The 20253-nt window shown below is 41.8% G+C and overlaps 3 protein-coding genes across 20 annotated transcripts in view; 1 reads left to right on the top strand and 2 right to left on the bottom strand.

Moving 5' to 3' along the window:
* PIGR (polymeric immunoglobulin receptor) overlaps positions 1-853 on the bottom strand; it is a 32410-nt gene extending 31557 nt beyond the window's left edge. For 2 of the 3 annotated variants that reach the window (XM_050954034.1, XM_050954032.1), the window contains exon 1: positions 703-852. The gene's annotated coding sequence lies outside the window, so the exon portion shown is untranslated. Of the gene's footprint in view, positions 1-702 lie in introns of all 3 variants that reach the window. The other variant, XM_050954033.1, reaches the window with a different exon arrangement.
* The window catches only part of PFKFB2 (6-phosphofructo-2-kinase/fructose-2,6-biphosphatase 2), a 334000-nt gene that overhangs the window by 214422 nt on the left and 99325 nt on the right, over positions 1-20253 (top strand). For 2 of the 16 annotated variants that reach the window (XR_007774532.1, XM_050954051.1), the window contains exon 1: positions 904-959. The exons of 13 other annotated variants lie outside the window; for them this stretch is intronic. The gene's annotated coding sequence lies outside the window, so the exon portion shown is untranslated. Of the gene's footprint in view, positions 1-873; positions 960-20253 lie in introns of those variants that run through there. One more of the 16 variants, XR_007774535.1, reaches the window with a different exon arrangement.
* LOC127051415 (polymeric immunoglobulin receptor-like) lies at positions 7327-15519 on the bottom strand. Its single transcript, XM_050953677.1, has 9 exons — positions 15483-15519; positions 13898-14278; positions 13227-13556; positions 12723-13052; positions 11508-11703; positions 11262-11384; positions 9271-9389; positions 8444-8563; positions 7327-7388 (listed from the first exon to the last, which is right to left on the bottom strand). Exons 1-9 carry the CDS (start codon positions 15517-15519, stop codon positions 7327-7329), a joined length of 1698 nt encoding a protein of 565 aa, XP_050809634.1.

The raw sequence follows: 20253 nt of genomic DNA, 5'->3' as shown, positions 1-20253 counted from the left end.
AACGCAGACTAGTAATTTTATTAGCATATTTACTGGGCAAAGTCAAAATGTTATTGTGCAGAAAAAGCCCTTCTCTGTTGTGGTATAAATGGGATATGTGATGGTAGAGGGTGCAGTAAACTTTCTATTTTAATGGCTTAGGGGTAATAACATATTACCCATTCATTGACTGTTTCCACCACTTCCCATATCTCTGTCTATTGTGCAAACATGGTTGTTTTTTTACAGTCCACCAAGGGAATTAGCTACACAGCTCCCACTGTAATCAGCAAGAGCTGGGTAGCTAAACTCCCTAGTTGGCTTTAAAATCTTGGCCCTTATAAAAAATATACAACAACTTCCTACACTAATGATCCAAAATGCTTTAATAATCTGATAATGATCTGCAGTGGTTTAGATCATTACTGTAGAATACAGTAGCACTTTTTAAATAAAGAAGTATTTTGTACATTTCCCTGCAGACAAGAAACAATAAAAATCTTGGGGCCAATCCTGCTGCCCTGACTTCTATAAAACAAACCAAAAAACCCCATTGAAATCCACAGTGTGTCTGTCTGTCTGTCTAGGTTTATATTTGAATAAGGCTCTCTGAATTTATTCACACTGGAAATCATGCTTTAAATTATTCTGCTTCTCCATGCCCCACATGTAGCTTACAAGGGATTTCATGTTTTAGGGAGACAAACAATAAACATTACTCACACTCACTGTTGGTTCTGCAGACTATTTGGGTGACTTCTTTTCTCTTCTAGTCTGGTCACTTTAACTCTGCTTCCATCTCAGCAACCGAACCTCTGAGGATCCTGTGTGTGTGGGTATGTCCTGCCTCCCTCTGTGCACTCAACAGGACACTGAATTCTGTAAGAATTGAAAGTGATTTAAATACTCCTCTCAACTCTAGCCCTGAACTTCTACCTGTTGAGCCTTCTTAAAGGAATAGCCTCCAAAAATGCAGGCAGGTAGGCATATCCCATGTGACTGTTTGTTCGAGTCTCATTTTAGTTTTGCTGATGTGGTGTTTTGTTTATTTACATTGTCGTTTACTTTTTGATTAAATGGTGCAATAGTACTCTGGTGGCAATGCAGTTATTATTGGACTACGTGATTACTCCAGGTGTGGGAGAGTGCATGTTTGTGACCAGCCCTCTCTTAACACCCATGATTAGGAGAAAGAATCTTGGAGTGGTTTTTGATCCAGACTTAAAGAAATTCCTAGGCCTCTCCTCTTGCTGGCTGCTTGCTGGATAGGTTCCCAAAGCGTGGAGTTAACTGGGCCACCCACACAACATTGTCCAGCCACCTTCTTTCCCCCATAGATTTCCACAGTGCAGGTTTTTCTGGGCCAGCTGCAGGAAAATGGCTTGCCTTCTTTCATCTGCCACTATGGGGGCCCATGGAGCACATGCTGGTGGTCTGCAGAGAGCTGACTGATCACATGGTGTGTGTGGTTCCTCTTTCTCATTTCAAGCTGCTAAACTGGATTAAAAGAAGCTTAAAAATACATTAAGAACATAGCAGGTCAGACCAATGGTCCATCTAACTCAGTATCCTGTGTTCCAACAGTGGCCAATGCCTGGAGCTTCAGAGGGACTGAGCAGAACAGGTCATCATCAGATGATCCATCCCCTGTCGCCCATTCCTAGCTTCTGGCAATAAGGAGCTAGAGATACTCCAAGCATGGGGTTGCATCCCTGACCATCTTGGCTAATAGCCATTGATGGACCTACCTTTCCATCCCCCTTCCATATTCAAAACCTGAGCATCTGAACTTTCCAAGATCCCTTTCCATAGCCCTTAAACCCAGAGAGGTCCCCTGGGGGACGCTGCTGTTTACTTCTCTCCATTTTGAAAACTGGCCATTTATTACTGCCCCCTGTTTTCTGTCTTTTAACCCTTTACTGACCCATGAAAGGACCTTCCTTCCCCAAGCACCCCATGAGTGCTTACTTTTCTTGGTGAGGGACCTTGTCAAAGGCTTTCTGAAAGTCTAAGGGCACTATATCAAATGGATCACCCTTGGCCACATATTTATTGTTCCCCTCAGAGAGTTCTAACAGATTGATGGGACATTTCCCTTTACAAAAGCCATGTTGACTCTTTCCCAACAAATTGTGTGCATCTGTGTCTGAAAATTCTGTTCTTTACTATAGTTTCAACCAATTTGCCTGGTACAGAAATTAGCTTACCATCCTATAATTGCCAGAATCACCTTTGGAGCCTTTTTAAAAAGTACTTAAGTACTTTCCTAATGTTACAGTCACATGTAAGCAACCGCTGAAGTACCCAGGGGCCTGTTAATGGATTAGCCATGAGAAGGCAAGTGGATTCCTCAACATGAATGGGATAGGATGTGTCCAGGGATCCGACTTTCCATAGTGGCCCATGCTGTGAAAAAAGTCTGAGATTCCCTGATCTAAAGATCAGGTCCTAAAAGGCTCAATTGAAATCCTAGGTACAGAGATTCCCAAAGACTTCTATGGGAGTTGGATCAGATCAATGGTATGGTGCTCTTTTATTCCAATTTTGGGAAGCAGCCAGTCCCCTCCTCCTGGTGGGCCTTGGTATTTGCAATGTCACACATCTTCACAACATGGGCCCATCTGGAGATGGGGGAGGTGCAGTCCTGAATTGATGCGCTGCTAGCTGTTCAATCAAATACATTTCGCGCTCTACATCCAGAGAACTTGCACCCTCACACCTCAGCCCTCGTGTACTGCGTGGAAGCTCATAGAGCTGAGATCTTCATGACTCACCTTTGGTGTCATGGTGCTGCAATTCAGCAATGGTGGCACAACAGCATCAAAGAACAACAAGACGAGATGAAAATAGAGGGGAGAGAGACAGGGAAGAAGAGAAGGGGGGAATTAACCTGTGCCAGCAGGTTATTTTTTTCATGAAGACAAGTTACTTGCAGTTTGTATGAAGTGCATTTGATGGAGCTCATACTGCTTAGTCACATTTGGTCATTTCCAGCCCCACTGCTCAGTGCTGAGAAAATTAGGAGATTTAAATTTGCTAGGGATCAAGTTTTTCAGCTCTTCAGAAAACAATGTCTTTCAGTCTTTTCCAAGAAGACCCATGTAGATGGCCCTTCCAAATCAGCAAGGCTCTGCAGGGATACAAGGCTACCCACCCACATAGCCTTGATAGGGCCATGCCATGTAAGCAGGCAGAGATTGTCCTTACTTGCATTGTATACAGTGCTGAGCACCTTGTGAGCTCTTAACAACTGAAAAGAAATAAACAAAAACTCTGCTGCCATCTTAACTATGGAGTCTTTACTGCTCCTCTGTGAGAGGGAGGGATTAGGCAAAGATCTCTTGTTAAGTAAGGTGCTATCGGAAACCCAACCACATGACAAACTAAAATGATAAAGTATCCCTTTGTGAGGAAACAATCATTAATTTGTTCTCGGTATGGACTAATTGTTTTTAAACCATGATTTCATTTAAGCTGAAATGCAACCCTAAACTTTCACTATTCCTTCCCAGAGAGCTATGAGCAGAAAGTTGCCCAGATGTAGCAGAGGAATTGTCACCACACAATGGGAGTGCTGTTTAATTTTTAAACAACATCTAGGCAATCTTGTTTGGTTTCAGTCCTACCAAAATCTGGGTTCATTATTTCTCTGTGGCCATGAACTAGACTGCTGGATTTTTATAGGCTGTGGTCTACAGTGGCACTTTAGTTTCAGTTTTGCAGGCCAAGCTTTCCTGTGGTGTGAAGGCTAATGTACAAGAGGCATAAACAGCTGGCTTCTTATTTTTATCTACAAAGCATAAGGAAATTTCAGGTTTCCAAAGAGCTATCAACAAGAGGTACAAACTGTGCATAAAACCTCCTGAAAAGTGCCAAGCTTAAGAGTATTTGCCCATTGAGGGGACTGGACTAGATGACCTCTCGAGGTCCCTTCCAGTCCCATGATTCTGTGATTTATAGGTAGCTCAAAACAGACTCACCTTAGTAATGTAGCTTATACCCATGCTGCTCTACCAATGTGTCTCAGCTATGAGCTGGAGGGCACCATGTGTAGGGAAGAATTTCAAAACATCTTAATCTATTTATCATGTTCTTTGTGATAGTTAAAGGCCTATCCTTATTTCCACTAAAATACCTGATTTTTAGGTGGTTTTGTCTTTTATGTAAGAATTTGCTGGAGTTGCTATTAGAAAATTTGGGGCTCTTTAAGATAATAAAATAGCTCAGCCCGGCAGTTACAGGCTTGAGGCACGAATCACTGAATGGGATTCTTTGGCCTTTGTTATGCAGGAGGTCAGACGGGGCAGTCATCATGGTCCTTTCTGGTCCCCCAGAAATCAATGAATCTATTAATTCTCTGTGATTGTGAAATGATCTGGAAGTATTAAAGGAGGGCAAAAAACACATGAAGATTTTGCTCCCTGGGCTCTGACTGAACCCCTAACAAAGGCTGGCAGCTGTAAGTGCTGCAGACCGCTTTGGTGACAGTTGGGGAGCAGATGGATTTTGTTCTCCGCTTATAATTTGTTTTCGTAGTATCTCAGCTTCAAGCATGCTTGTCCTGGCAGCAGACATTAGAGTTCTCTGTTGGAGGCAAGAGTTTTGCAGGGGGCGTTAGGTCTCCCAACCCCAAAGAGGTAGGGAAAGGATGAAATTTCTTTTACTGTGGATTGGGTATCAACCCACCTTCCATGCAATAGGGTTGCATCTGCAAGGAACATTCAATCTCTTGTTAAGTAGTTCTACATGGCCTATGCAACAGCTTACACAGGATTAGCAGCTATCCAGACCCAGGGGGGTCTAAATGGGCCAGTTAAGCATAGAAAGGTAAAATGTTCAGGATTTGAGTATCAGAACAGGAACAGATTGGTGACCGTTCACAGCAGCCATCCCATCCCCATGTCACTATTGCCAGGATAGAGGTTGCCTTTAGGTTTATTCTGTTCTGTCTTTGGACAAAAATTGTTAATAATGTTGCAGCTACTTGGCCACAATTTACTTGTTTACATCTGCCCTCATTAGCACCTTCCATTAGCCAATCAATCTCTTTTTGTTTTGAATGTCTACATGCCGCTGCCTTGTGCTGTCTTTCCTTCTTGTCGTTGTTTGCCCTGAAGAATATAGTTTTTAAGAGCCTCTGTGATTGAATAGTTTGTAACTGGCACCAGGTTGGCATTTGAAGAGTGTGCAAAATGAATGCAATGCACACAGCGGGGGGTATTAAAGGGTTGTTGCTGGGAAACCAACCCAGAAACTGGCCTGGTGACTCTAAATGAGCTGGAATTACATGAGCATATTTACATGGCTTTAACTGACAAGGAAGCGTCCTCCTGCCAAGCTACAGGCTTCCAATGCATTCTGGTTTCTCAGACAACAAACCTTAGCTGTTACTTCTCAGTCCCAAGTATGGTGTATAACATAGCACCTGGTTCACCCGTTACAGCCAAGGACATTATTTAGGTCTGAGCTAAAATCAGGCTAAAATGGTTTGATAATGAGTAGCTCTGAGGTGGAGACAGATTAAAACCAGGGCCAGTTATCCAGATCCCCTGCACTTGAGTAGCTTGGATATAATGAATCTCAGGTCTTAACCGCCTTTGGTTTTAGTTTTGCAAAACAAAACCTGACGGGTGAGGATTTTCAAAAGCCAAAACCACTCCTCAGTTTTTGCCCATCTCCAAGATAAATAAACAGTGTTTCGGTCTGTCCTTCGTTCAGGCTAATGTGCCACATGGATGCTTCTGTGTTCCCCTTGCAGTCCCTACAGATAGCCTTCAGTCATTAATGTTTTGCCAGTAGTATACATATAAGAGACACGTTGCTCAATAAGAGTTACATAAATATCTTGGCTGTAAAATAGACATTTTATTCTCTGTTTAGCAAAGGGTCCAACAAAATGTGCAGTCTGTAGTTCTTCTGCACTTTATATAACATGCAGTTAAATGAAATGCATCCTGTTGCGGATGGAAATAAGCTAAAAGTTCAGCTGTGCGATCTGCAATTTATAATGACGTCTATCTTGTAAGTCAGCTACTGAGTTTGTGAACACTCTGATTTGGAAGATAGGGAATCCTGCCTTATTTCCCTTGAGACTTCAGCAACTGGTACTTCATTGTGTGTAGGTGGCAGATGTAAGTGGGAGAGCAACATTTTCCATTGGATCCCTGCAAAAAACAGAGGAAAAAATATTAGCTGCTATTGTCTCTGGCTAATTTTTTCAGAAAAGATTTTGGGTGCTTCTATCTGTGGGTGCCCAACCTGAGAAATCTTTTACAAAGCACTTGTACAAGAGCTGGGTATTATTATTATTATTTATTTTTTATTAATGGGGCCTGATTTTTCAGAAAGTGCTAAGCACCCACCCTATAAAAATCAGACCCTTTTAAGTTATTTTCAAAGCTGTTTAGGGAGTCTGGATACATAATTCCTGTTACTTTCAGTGGGAATTAGCCATTCAAATCCTTTGAAAATTGCTTTGGAAAATGTCAGTCATAATGTCGGAAACCAAAAATCAATGAGAACTTTTGAAATTCTTGGCCTCTGGTCATACTTTTTTTGACTCTCAAACTGTAAAATGTCATCATTGATTTTGCTACTGATTGCTTTCCCGCCTCCCCAAAGCCCTAGATTTGAAGCAAATAAATTCTCTGTCTTGGATATTAGAAACCTCAAACATTAGATTGAATAAAAATCCCTTGTAAAAACTATATCATTCTAAAATAAGGGCCCACAAACTATTGTAATTTGTACATATCTGTACAGGTTTATGTTACCATCTGCAGTATTTTCTAGATTTCCAACATTATGACTGACATTTTCCAAAGCAATTTTCAAAGGATTTGGATGGCTAGTTCCCACTGAAAGTAACAGGAATTATGTATCCAGACTCCCTAAACAGCTTTGAAAATCTCAGCACACATCAATAGAAGATGTGTTACCTACTTCTATTGAAGTCAGTGGAAGTTTTGCTATTGGCTTCATTAGGAGCACAAGCATGAACAGGCCTCTATGGTTTGCCTGAAGTTTCTGGTTGGGTCAATCCAATGACATTTTGCACTCTCTGGGCCAAATTCTCTGCTGGTATAAATGGTACAACTCTTTTGGTGTTTTACCCATTTACAGTAGTATGGAATTGGGCCCTCTATATTTTCACAAAATGTCATCAAAGCACTATAACTTTCTTCCTGTTTTAACCATTCCTCAATGGAGAAGAGTAAATTTTACTGATATCAAATGCCACAAAATAGGGATCTCTTAAGGTTTTTCAATTATCCCAGCTGCTTCTTACAGGAGTCCCTCACCCAAGACCACTAACAATCTTAGAGAACCCCGCTGTTTGTTACCTTGTTAGAAAAACTTAGAGATTTCATCTGGGCCACCCGGATCTTTCAACAGCCGTGAAGAATGTTCTGTGCACACGGAACAGAAGAGTTGCAATGATTGCAACATAATGAACAAAAAGAGTTACTGTGTAGCCCTGTGATAGGTCATGAGCAATCAAATATTTTTAATTGACTGCAAACAGGAAAAGAGGCAACTCGCTGGCTTTGAGTAAGCAATCCAACAATACATTTATAATCTTAACAAGCATCCTGATCCAAAGCCTTTTAAAGTCAATGGCTTAAAGCCATATAATTAGGCAAAGAAATGAGGGAGTCTTTTTTGTTCTATTCAGGATACAAAATTACATTCCTTGACCAGCACTCTACCTGCTGTATGAGGACGAATATAGGATATTCAATTAAGGTCTAATCTGGCAAACCCTCAGCATGGAACTCCCGTTACTCCTATTCTTCCAGGAGAATTTTACTCTTAGATATATTTCTTGTCTATAAACTGGGGAAAACACTCACAATATAGTATGGGACACTACATACATGGTGTTATAGAAAATCCTAAAATAGCTAGACAGATACTAAGGTCGGGGGAAAGAGTTCAGGTGACTTCATTTAGCTCCCACTGAAATTAATGGGATTTGAGTGCCTGTAGGGTCCTTAAAAAAAAAAACCGCAGCCTAACCAGTAAATGTGGGGATAAATTAAAATATATATCAATAATCAGAAGTGGAATCAGGCAAATATGATCAAGTAAAAAGTAGAATAAATTCCAAGATACTCAAAGTGGTAAAAAATGTCAAGCTTTTTATATTTCAATAAAAAATTTTGCAAGAAAAAGTTCATTTTTTTTCCAACTCGCTGTTCTAACTATGGAGTGGTCCACATTTAAAAAAAACCCTGAAATTTCAATGAAAAATTTCCTGAAAAGTTTTGTGGGTGTGTTTGTGGTCTTGTGTTTGTGTACGTGTGCGCATGAGTGTGTGTATGTGACAATGTTTCTACATTTTTTGACCAGCTCTCCGTGGCTCTCGCTGACCGTGCCTTTTGCACAGACTTTAGCTTTGTTTTTCACTGTCCTCTAACCAAGGAGATGCTATTTGAGCACAGAATCCAGAATATGTGTCTACCTTTGTCATGGCCTCGCTCAGGTTCACATTTCTTTGCTGGATCCATGTTTTCCTCCATCATTTGTTCTTCTAAGCACTTTACTGTTGCTTCAAGGTTTCTCACAGCACTTCTGTTCATCTCTAAAAAGAGATACAAAGATGCCTGTTGACTTCAGTAGATGTATGTTCAGAGCTATAGTTTCTTGTTGTTGTGTTCCTTGTGAATGAATAAGATATAGCTGCCAGACACTGCAGTAATTAAAGTTCTCTTTCAGTTTCTAAATTCATCTCTTATAAGACAATATATTCTTCGGTGAGATTTAACAGCATTTTCGTGTCCTGGTGAAGGATACCAACACAGAACATCTGGAGGTAATGATTATTCTAGTAAATCTTTGCACCATTTGGAAAGGAGCTGCTGTGCTGTGGGTTTGAATCAAAGAGCAAGTGGTGTGCCCCTTATCCTGCACCATTAAAGACAATGGGAGCTTTTGTCATTGACTCCTATAAGTGAAGGATCGAGCCCTTGATACTCCTAATTTTCCAGATGACAGTGGAACAATAAAGCTGTGATGTTTGTTCCCTGCATGAAGATCAGGCCAAATTTGCTTCCTGTTTGAATGATTTTTACTTTAGATTAAAAGGAAGAAAGAACAAAAGTGAAGTCTCCTTGGGAGAGTTCACTGTGTATGCGTCTGCTGTGACTGGCTGCATTGAGCTGAATACAAAATGCCTGTTTCTGCAGAGGGCAGTTTTGAGAGATTTAGAGGTGTTGAACACAGAAAACCAAGGCACATGGCTAAACACAACACAAAAACCATCAGCAGAGGGTTGCTGCTTTGACTTACCCTTCTTCTTGTGAAGCTTGACTTTAATAAATATAAGAATAATAATAGCAACAAGAAGCAGCATCACAATGATGGCTGGTATCACAATTGGAAGCAGTTGCAGTTTACTGGTTGATGAGCTGGAAAGATAAAGCACCAGGATTAAATGTGATTTAGTGACAGGGATTGTGTGCATTATGGAGCCTTAACATTGGCTGGGTTTGCATGTAGCATAGTTGCTTGCTGCAGGCTGAAACGTGAACCAAAAAAGTGGTAAATGCTCAACCCGAATCAAAGGAGAACAGTTAACAAGGCCAAGTGGCGAATAAGCCATTAGATCTGGAGTTTGATTCAGAGCAAGCCTATCTGTAGCTACTCGTGGCTGTGCCCCACTCAGTGGAATTTATAGTGCTGGCTGAATTACCCCCTGCAGAATGAAATCTCACTGCTCCCGTTTTGCAAGTTCCCAGGTTTGGTTACAGCTCTCTCTGTATAGGTTCTTACACCATTCCCATCACCATGGTGTCAGAGACCCTCTGACTACTGTCACTGTGAAAAATCTACACAGGTACTGTCAGACTGGAAATCTCAAGAGCGCCATATGCACAGAGTAAATTATGTTTGCCACTAAATAGAAATCTGGGATTTCAATCCATCAGAATGACATCTTGCCTATAGATTATAATGGACAACCCCCAATCACACAGGGGGTGTGGGAATGGCAAGAGTGTTCTTTTGGAAGATGGTGCTGCTTGTATTCAGCTCTAGGGGGAGCAGGAGCTGTGGTGAGAGGCTCTGTCCGTGTTACGTTTTATGGGATTTATTATACAATGTGGCCTTGCCTCAATCCTTTTGGTTACTGCGTACGTAATGCTACCATATATTTTCTCCCTGGCGAATCCTCAAAGCTCCTTACAAACAGGTAAACAAACTACAGAAGGGAAATCCGTTCACCCACCACTGAAATGTAACAGCTGCTCACAGCAACATTACATAAACAGTTTGGGACAGGAAGTGAAGAAAAATATTTACTCCCAGTTAAAATTATTGGGAGGCTATAAGGAAGCAGAAACTTAGCCTGGACACTGGGCTTAGTAACTGCAGAAAAGTGACATGGAATCACTGCTGACCACAGTGGCACCTCCTCCAAAACCAGTGCTTGCCAAAGCACAGCCTCCCCCAGCACCCCAGTGGGGAATTGATTGGCTACTGACTCAAAGGGAGGCGTGGCACCTACTGAATCACCCACATCACTTCCTGCAGCACTGAAGTTTCCCTGCAGATTTCCTCTCCCAGTACTAATCATAGGAACATACGAATGACCAGACTTGATCTGACCCTGTGGTCCATCCAATTCACTCTCCTGTCTATGGTCCTCTGCAGATGTTTCAGAGGAAGATGCAAGAACCTTGCAGTAGGAGGACATGGGATAATCTGCCTCCCATATTAGGTCTCCTCTTAATCCATCACAGAGATTGGCTTAGGCCCTCAAGTATGAGGTTTTATCTCTCTTTTAAAATTAGTTCACATTAATTATTTTATAATTATCTGTATAAATGTCCAATCCCTTTTTTATATCTTGCTAACTTATTTGGCCTTAACAACATCCTGTCTTGAGATGTGCCACAGTCTAATTACTTTTTCACACAATGTGTTTTTCCTTTTATCAATTTTGAATTTGCCACCTTTTAGTTTAATTGAAGGCCCCCTGGTTCCTGTGTTCTGAGACAAGGAGAATAGAAGCTCCCCATCTCTCTCCTCTGAACATTTGTTGTTTTTATAGACTTTTATCATATCCCTTATTAGCCATTTCTTTTCCAGTCCAGCCCGGCTTAGTTTCTTATCTCATCAGATCTCCTAGCACAAGGTGGAATTGCTGCAGGATCAAATATTTTTCTATTTTCTGCATATAAAGTATTTTAAATGAAGTGAATCCAAAGAATCTGAATAGACTTGGTGTAAGTTGACATTGTCAATGGTGATTGGGGTAAGAAACATGTTTGTTAACTTACCTTTCATAGATTGCATTGCTAAAGGTTACAAATCTGTCTTCAGGGGTTGTTTTTTCCAATATTCTCTCCATGACTCTGCTTGTGGGATATGTCTGATTTATGACATTTTCATGAGTGGGGATGCTATGGAGAGCAGATGTTGACAAAAATATTTTAAATGAAGTGAATCCAAAGAATCTGAATAGACTTGGGGTAAGTTGACATTGTCAATGGTGATTGGGGTAAGAAACATGTTTGTTAACTTACCTTTCATAAACTGCATTGCTAAAAGTTACAAATCTGTCTTCAGGGGTTGTTTTTTCCAATATTTCCTCCGTGACTCTGCTGGTGGGATATGTCTGACTTATGACATTTACATGACTGGGGATGCTGTGGAGAGCAGACGTTGGTGATACTGGGCTCACAGATGCAGATGGTATTGGAGCTAGTGAAGAGAATGATTCTAACAAAGAAAATAAATAATTTCAGGGCTTGAATATTTACCCTTTGTGAGTCTAACATTTTTTACCTGTGAAATGCACAGTGCATCCTTCCTGGTAACATTTTCCCACCCCTTTCATTTCACCTTGCAATCTGTTTCATGGACAAACATGCAGCACAAAAGGGACGACGTCTTTTTCACTGTGGCCTTTGGCTGTACAGAATATTATGTATAAGTATTAATGAAATCCATGATCACTTTTGGCAAGTCAGACACTTTTGCTAAAGGTCACTATCTATTATGTAGAAATGTAAAATGGATACAACATCGTTATTGCTGAAGTAGCGACCTCAGTTATTGGTTGTTTGGGATTTTTTTACTGCTGGGAAACGTCCCTATCTTTTTCTACATTAAGGGTCTAAAGACTGAAAAGTGTTTTTCTGACAAAACTTGCGTTATTTTTGCCTTTAACTGGGGGTGTGGAGGTGAAAAAAAACTAACTCACTGACCCAATAGGGGAATTATTAAAAAATTGAGGTTGAGAAATAAATTTGTGAGGTCATCTTGAAAGCAAGAGCTCTATCTATCTCTGTGTTTGTCTGGTACCTACCACAGTGGAACCCTGATCCTGACTGGGCACTACAGTAATATAAGAAGTAAATAATAACAACAATATTTAATATGATTTCTCTTTAGGGAGAGCTTTTCAAAGGCATAAAGTATAAATGAACATCCATCTTCCATTGAAAGCCTGAGGGAACTGGGCATCAAACTCCAGTCTGTGCATTTGAAAATCTCCCCCTTAGTCTTGACTTTACCAAACATTTCCATTTCTGTCCATTAATTGTCTGTTGTTAGGCTGCTATTCTTTGATCAACAACAGGATAAGAATTAAGCTGAGCAAAGCTTATTAATCAGTGTGATGACTTTTCTTATCACCTGTGGCTGGGAGGGACACATGGGCTATGATAGGTGAGAATAAAAGAGAGAGAAAGAAGGAGGTATTAATCCCAATGAGCAAATCCCCTCAAATCACATACCCTTTTGAACGTGTAACTTCATGGAGGATGTTTGCTCTGGGTCTCCATCTTTAGCCCCACACCAGTACCATCCTGCATCCTTTTCTTCCAGATGGCTCATCACTACTATGAAAGTCCCATTTTCCTGGTCATCACTGATTATCCGAATTCTTCCTTCAAATGCATCCTGTACAAATCCAATGGTATCCGACACAAGGGAGCATCCAGCTTCCTTCCAGCTGCACCAGTATTTCATCTCATAATTCCGTTGTGGATCATAGTGGCACTTGGCAAACACCAAGCCTCCCTCACATCCATTCAGGAGCCTGGGTTCCCTGGGAAGAGTTGACTCTACAGGTTAAGAATATACTGGGTTAGCCTTACAGACTCTTTAACTGATACTGCTCTGAATTCCCAACAAACACATGTCAGTTTTTGGGACCATGAATGCAAATACAGTACTGCTAGCAAATCTCTATCTACAGCACCTTCTAAAAATTAATTGATCTTTCTTTCAAGACTTACCTTCAGTCACTTGTAGATCTATGGTTCTTGCACTTCCAGAGTCACCAAGCATGGCCATCCCACACTTGTACAGTCCAGAGTCCTCTTTTTTTAGTCTGTTTATCAAGATTTTGAAAGTACCAGAGCTTTCTTCAGAGGTAATAGAGATCCTTCTCTCATACTTCGTGGCCACATAACCATCTGAGTCCGCTATGATAGAACAGCCAGTTTTTCCCAGTTTGCACCAGAATTTCTTTCCACCGCCTTTGACATTTTCAGGTTGGCATTGTATTGTTACTGACCCTCTGAGCTTCCCAAGCACAAGCTCTGGTGATTCAGATACATTAGAACCTGTTTGAAGAGAACATACCAAAACATCTTAATGCAACTCCTATTTCATGTGGAACCATTTCCCTCTTTCTTCATCTTAAATTTCTTAACAGCTGTTTCAGTAAAATCTGAGTGCTTTACAGAAAAAAAAAGTTCTAATCCTACAGGTAAATAACAAGGTCTTAGCAAGGGGATGGGAAGGTATGAATAAGAAGTCAAAGTTGGTGCAACAACCACTATCTTAGGTTGAAATGCTCATGAGTCAACACTTAGGACAGTGGTTCCAAAGGACTCTGTAAATGTGGCACCAGAATATTTCGAGTCTGGTGTTGCAGACTCAGAAGAGAGATTTGGATCTGTACCTTTTGCAATCAGCCTGTTGTGAAGATCCCCAGCTACTGTACTTTCCAAAACTGTTAGATTCATGCTGAAGAATAAGGCTTTGTTGCTGTTGCCTATGCCACATCTGTACGCCCCAGCATCATTCTGCTCCAACTGTGTTATTTGTATTGTGAACGTGCCATTCTTAGGGAAGTCAGTGATGGATGCTCTGTCTCTGTAGTCTTCAGAGATGAAAAAACTGGTAGAAATGATGGTGTTGCAAACTCTCCTGGCTCTTGATATTTTACACCAATATTTTCTGTCATGTCTGTTGGTTTTAGTCGGTCGATAGAAACATTTGATAGTGACTGATCCTCCAACCTCACCTGTCAAAAGCTTTGGTCCATATAAGGCACTTGAAACTGTTGTAAAAAAATGTAGAACATGCATTAGCCAATTAGAGGGCCAGAGACTCAGCTGGTGTAAGACAGCACGAAAGTCAGTGGAGTCTTACTGATTTTCACCAGGTGAAGATCTGGCCCAGAAAGTGTCATAGTTATTCTGGATAATGTATGTTACTGTAGATGAGATCCAGGTCTCTCAAATCTCCTGTTTATTAAAATTTGCTTTAGAGGATAAAAGATTGGATAAAACCCCTTGTTGGCATTGTGTATCAGCACATAGCCAAAAACTCTGAGCTCCTACTCAAATAATGCACAGTCTTTAGCCAGGTAAAACTATTAATGCCAACAAGAATTTTGCCTGAGTTAAAAGCTGAGTGATGCATGCAGTATTTTGGCCATGCAGATTATGGGCTATATTTAGTGATGAGCAAACCCCAAAATAATCATGAATAGTTAGTATTTACAAGGCCTGTTGTGTCCCTGCTTTGCAGCCTGTGTTGTCATCTACATCTATATAAAATGCTTCCAAATCTGAATTCTCCATTCATGGCAGTAATAACATTTTACACCTACTTTGCAAATGTATCTTTCCATTGGCTTGTGGGCTTTTGATCAGGTCTCAAATGGAGATACAGGGCTTGCTGCCCGGTTACCCCACATCTTGTGTAGTCATTTATACCAGTGTAACATGGGCGGGAAACACTGTCCTCATTTAAAATCTTTTCATACCCCTCTGCACTTACTTGGCACTGATATTAATGGCTGCACAAGGTGCAGGGCAGTGGAGAATCAGGCATTTAATCCTGAAAGCACTTTACAATTCACTAATTTTCACAACACCCCTGTTAGAGAGACAAGGTGGGTGAGGTAATATCTTGTATTGGACCAACTTCTTCTCCAGAGCTCTGTGTAGCTCAAAAGCTTGTCTCTCTCTCTCACCAACAGCAGTTGGTCCAGGAAAAGATATTACCTCACCCACCTTGTCTCCCTAATATCCTGGAACTGACACAGCTACAACAACACTACATACAACACCCCTGTTGGACAGGTAGGTGTGTCTTTTATCCATTGTGCAATGGGGACATATGACTCCAGTAGCCCTGCATAAGGCTTAATGTTCCCTCATTTTAAAGCCAGATTTACCTTTGTCCCCTGCAAGTCTGACATTCTCTCACTTTTATTATGGTGATTTGCAAAAGGAATGTAGTTCCCAGCTACTCACCTTGTAGCAAAGTTAATAAAACAATGAAGACAGCCATGTTTAATCTCCAAAAAGCGTTCACAAGGCAGACATCTGAATTTGACTCTGGTTGTTTAACTCAAAAGATGCCCTTTCAGATTCAGGTGGAAATCTGAAGCTCTGACTTTTTCCTTTTACCTGTCATCAACCATAAGGAAAAACAGATAAGTGTTACTGGGATTTTCTGGAGACTGTATGGAAGTGAGGCACCCAAACTGCACTGAAATTTCAATGGGAGCCAGACATCTAACTCCTTGACAGGGATCTGAAAATCCAAACCAGCATGAAATGTCACCGACCCAATGGGAGGATGTTTATTGAGGATAATACTGCTTTTGCACTTGCATCCAAGGATCTCGGAGCCTTTTTCGCATAGAGAAGCAACTTGCCCAAAGTCACACCATGAGCCAATTGCAGAGCTGGGACTAGAACTTAAGTGTCTTGCATGCCAGTCTCTGAGGTTCCATGGGTCTGCTAGCTCCTGGGCAGCTGAGGCTCCATGAGTCTGCTAGCTCGTGGACAGCTGTGTGTCCACACTGCCACCTGCAGTGAAATAGAGAACAACAGCCTATGAACCCTACAGTTTCAAGCACCACCAGCTATCCCACCCATGGCAGTCATGACTGGTGGAGCCTACTGTGTTCTTTGATTGGCCCAGGCACACTATTTTAGGTTTAGGGAAAACACCTGGAGACTGTCTGTGCAGCTAGCGGGCTTCCTGGCTTGCAGCTGCAACAGACCTTACTGCATGCTCCTGATCCCTTGCCTTGCTCCTGGCTCCTGATACCTAGCCTTGGTCCCCGGTCCCTTGCTCTGCACCTGACCCCTCACCGTCTTCCTGTTCCACTAACACAGCTTCGGCAGGCTCACATGGCTCTGACCCAGCTCATCAACCTCAACTCAGACCTGATTTTATGGCATGAAAGTGATATGTATTGCTGCATCTGGGCTTGAACCTCTAGACTGAATTTGGACCCCATTCTCAAGTCCTCTCCAACCCAGGCCCTAGCCTTGACCTGTCCCCTCGTAGCTGTAATCACTAGACCAGATTCTAAGTCTTATTGCATGCTCAATTCAGAAAATAAACAACTTTTATTATTTGTACAGTGATGGACGTGGACAATATGCAAACAACACCAACCAGGAACTAAACCCATGGCGGAGGATTTACAAAGTGAGGGTACGAGTTGGTACTGCCTTTCACAGTAGCACACATACTGAACAAAGCAGCATAGCGGTATAGAATCAGAGAGCTTTCAGTATTGTTCTGAAGACAAGAGATGAGGCCTGGTGAATATTGAAAGATAATAATACTTAGCTCTTATACAATGCTTTTCATCCAGAGAGTGACCAAAGTATCATTACCCCATTTTCCAGATGGGGATACTGAGGCACAAGGGGGCATTATCCAGCAGATCAGTGGTAGAGCCAGGACTAGCCCCGAGATTTCATGAGTCTCAGTCCAGTGGTGTAACCACTTGACCACCTTGGGATGGGAGGCTGTTTTAGGACAGGAAGAGAGAACAATGAGAGGCAAACAGGTTGAACTTGTATGTTCCTGGCATTGAGTGATGTTCAGTTTCTCAGGGAAGCACAAATCTGCCTAAATAAGGGCTCTAACTGGCCTTTCTGGGTTCGTGACCAGCCAAAGCTGTGGAGAAGAAATTAAAGATTATCAGCTCAGCAAACTCCAGCAGAAACAGCAGGTGGTGCTTTGGGATTCCCCAAAAGTTCCGTACCAAGGGGAGATTGTCTTTTATTTATGATCTGCAAAAAAATAACTCTCTTCCTCCCCTTCACTTCTTGTTGGAATTTTTTGGACAGCTTTGCTGCCACTTTTAGCTCTGAATCAAGGCAAGGTTCATGAATCCAACTCCCCACTTTGGGGCAGACAGCGTTTGGAGTTACTTCCCCATTTTAGTTAAAAATTCACTCTTCGATGTTTCATTCCGAACAGGCTTTGTTACAGTTCTTGGCTCAGGAGTTGCTCAATCAGTGCGGTTAAAAACACTGCTTCCTACAGACACACAATGAAGGTGAACATTTGTAGTTGTGAGGTTAGTTAGGTCACCTCAAAGCATTTCTGGAGGCAAGAAAAGGGAAATGAAAAGGTTGTTAAATCCATAGTTGAAACCAACCATGGGTTTGGGCTACTGCAAGAGTATTTAGCCACTTCTGTAAAGCAGTTGTCATGAAAAGTTCTAAAGGCTCATGGATCTTCTTATTGTTCATGGCAGGTATCTGCTTGTGTTCTAGGCATGTCTCTTTGAAACATGAATGGAATATCAGTGCCATAAAGGAACTCCACCACATGTTCCTGTACAGGACTGGAACACAGCAGTGAAGTGGCTAAGTATTATCGTGCCCCTTAACAAAGGGGGAAACTGAGACACAGAGAAGTAAAATGACTTGCCTAGAGCCTCTTGCAGAATGGAGAATAGAACCCAGGAATTCTGACTCCCAAGTCTATGCTCTAACCATTAGACTTTGCTGCCTCTTTGCCCTTGGAATTTCCTGCAACAACCAATGTTAGGGAGGGTGCAAGTTGTTAGAATGCAGGCAGATTAAAAATATTTATCAGTTAGCGTCACTTAGCTAAAAATTCAGGTATAATACAACAGCAAAATTAACCTCTCCTCTTGTGAGATCCTTAGGCAGGTTCAAAAAGAGAGCAGAACGGGACGTGATGGTGATGATGAAGGGGTATTACAGATAAAGATGGGACTCAGCCAAAACTCTGGGTCTGAACACCACTGAACTTGGAAACCCATATGAGATTTTTATGTCTTGTTCTTTTTTCTTATGATGGTGTGGACTCAGTCCTGCCCTCTGCTGTGCTCGGGCCCAATCCAACTTCCTCCCTATAATGGCAACAAGATATGGGAAGGGACATACTATAGGGAGTCTGACCCCCACACAAAAGCAGCAGAGCAGGGTCCTTGGTCTGTAGGAGAATGCAAAGGGCTGAGCCAGTCTGAGGCACCAGTTACCATAGTCTATGCCACATGGTCTACAGGGTAGGATGCATGTCCCCACCAAGCCAAGCAGTTGCTATACTACCACCAGCAATAAGAGCTGCTTGCCATGCATGTTACTCCTGCTCAGTCATGTGAACTTAGCTCTTGCTACACTGGAATAAACCAATGAACCATGTGCAATGGGGCTGGGGAAATGTGTTCTTCTCTTTTTTAGGCCACATGCTGAATTGGTTGTGACGACGCAGCTGGAACAGGGAGTAGGAATCATCCTCACTTAACCCCTTGTTCGCAGTTCATGGGACAGCAAATACAACTCCACTGGCCACCTACTTCTTCATTTCATTTCATCTCATCTCTCTCTGTTTCTCCCCTGGGCCAATGCTGCCTTCAGTACAAAGGTAAATAGCCCCGGGGAGCTTTCAGTACAAGAGGCAAAAATCAACCTCATTTTCCTCCAAACACAATTGCATGGCTGCCCCAGAGGCTGTCTGAGCTGCCGAGTTATTCAACGGCCTTAAGGTCCAACTTTGTAGTCGCCAGGGGGGGGAAGGGGCACCGATTTTAATAGAAATGAATCCTACTGGGTGAGTTTCTTTGGCCTGCGTTAAGCAGGAAGTCAAAGCAGATGATGATAATGGTGCCTTCTGATATTGAAATCTATGATACCAATCAGCATCAAAAGGCTGTTTTGTGAGTAAGCCAGAGCCATGTATAAAACACCATGGGCCAAATTGTGGTCCAACGGATGTCAGCTCACATTGACTTCAACAGGACCAGGCATTAGTCCTTGGTCCCTAACAATGGACATTGCAAAGCTGGTCTGGCAGCATCGCTGCAGGAGTCACTTGGTAGTTAGCACAAAGCGTATTGCAAATAGAGAGAGACCAAGGACACCCAATTCATATCCAGATTTCAAAGGCACCCAAAGTTCAGCGGCTTCAGGTGCAAGATTCTGGTTTGGGCCCAACTGCAACTGAAGATCTGTTGAGATTTGCTGCAAAATCTCATGAGAGTAGTCACTGGTATGTTGTTCGTGCTGACGAAGCTATTACATACTGGCATCGTCTGTTTGTTAAAGTTCAGATATGGTGCCTATTGCCATGGCAGCTGGGCACCTCACAACTGGCTTATAAATAAACAAGTTTAAACTAGTATGGCTCAGCAAAATGTGTGACTAAGAAAAAATCAACATCGTCGGAAACCCCTTGCTACAGGAGTAGCCGGCTAATTAATTAAAAGTGTTAATTTTATCCCATGCTATGATGATCACCAATTCTGGGGTCCAGAAAGGGGAAGGTCCTTTACCAAGAAAGTAAGAAAAAGGATGAGTTTACAGGTAGAGAGACACACCCTACTCGGTCTTCCTGAAAAATGTGTATCACGTTACCATCCGAAAGAAGCCATTTCTTCTTTTTATTGCACAGCACCAGGGACATTTAGTAACTCAGAATGATGCTTTGCACAAGAACTTCCAGTATCAGGGTAATTTTTAGCAAAATGGAGCAAACAGCATTAAAAATCACAACAGTGCCATTACTAGAGTTTAGAATGATCTATCTGTCTATATATTATACACATCACTGCAGTATCGTCATTAGTTTCATATCCAATTCATATTGTATAACTACAGTTAGTTAGTGATGGCTGGTCAGACCCAAAGGTGTGTAGGTGAAAGTGACATGTGGAGTGCCAATTTATAGTGGTAGCCAGAAATAGTGCATTGAATACAATAGACTGCACCTACCATTCTACCCTAAGGAAACGCTCTTCTGCAC

Source organism: Gopherus flavomarginatus, chromosome 5 (genome assembly GCF_025201925.1).
Source record: "Gopherus flavomarginatus isolate rGopFla2 chromosome 5, rGopFla2.mat.asm, whole genome shotgun sequence".
NCBI classification, from domain to species: Eukaryota; Metazoa; Chordata; order Testudines; family Testudinidae; genus Gopherus; species Gopherus flavomarginatus.
This window is presented reverse-complemented; position numbering and strand designations above follow the sequence as displayed.

Excerpts from the sequence above, each read along its gene's own strand:
- LOC127051415 (XM_050953677.1), bottom strand. The coding sequence starts at position 15,519 with ATGGCTGTCTTCATTGTTTTATTAACTTTGCTACAAG. Across the intron at positions 14,279-15,482 it reads TTTATTAACTTTGCTACAAG|TTTCAAGTGCCTTATATGGA; the intron begins GTGAGTAGCTGG and ends TTTTTACAACAG. Across the intron at positions 8,564-9,270 it reads CAAGCTTCACAAGAAGAAGG|AGATGAACAGAAGTGCTGTG; the intron begins GTAAGTCAAAGC and ends ATCTCTTTTTAG.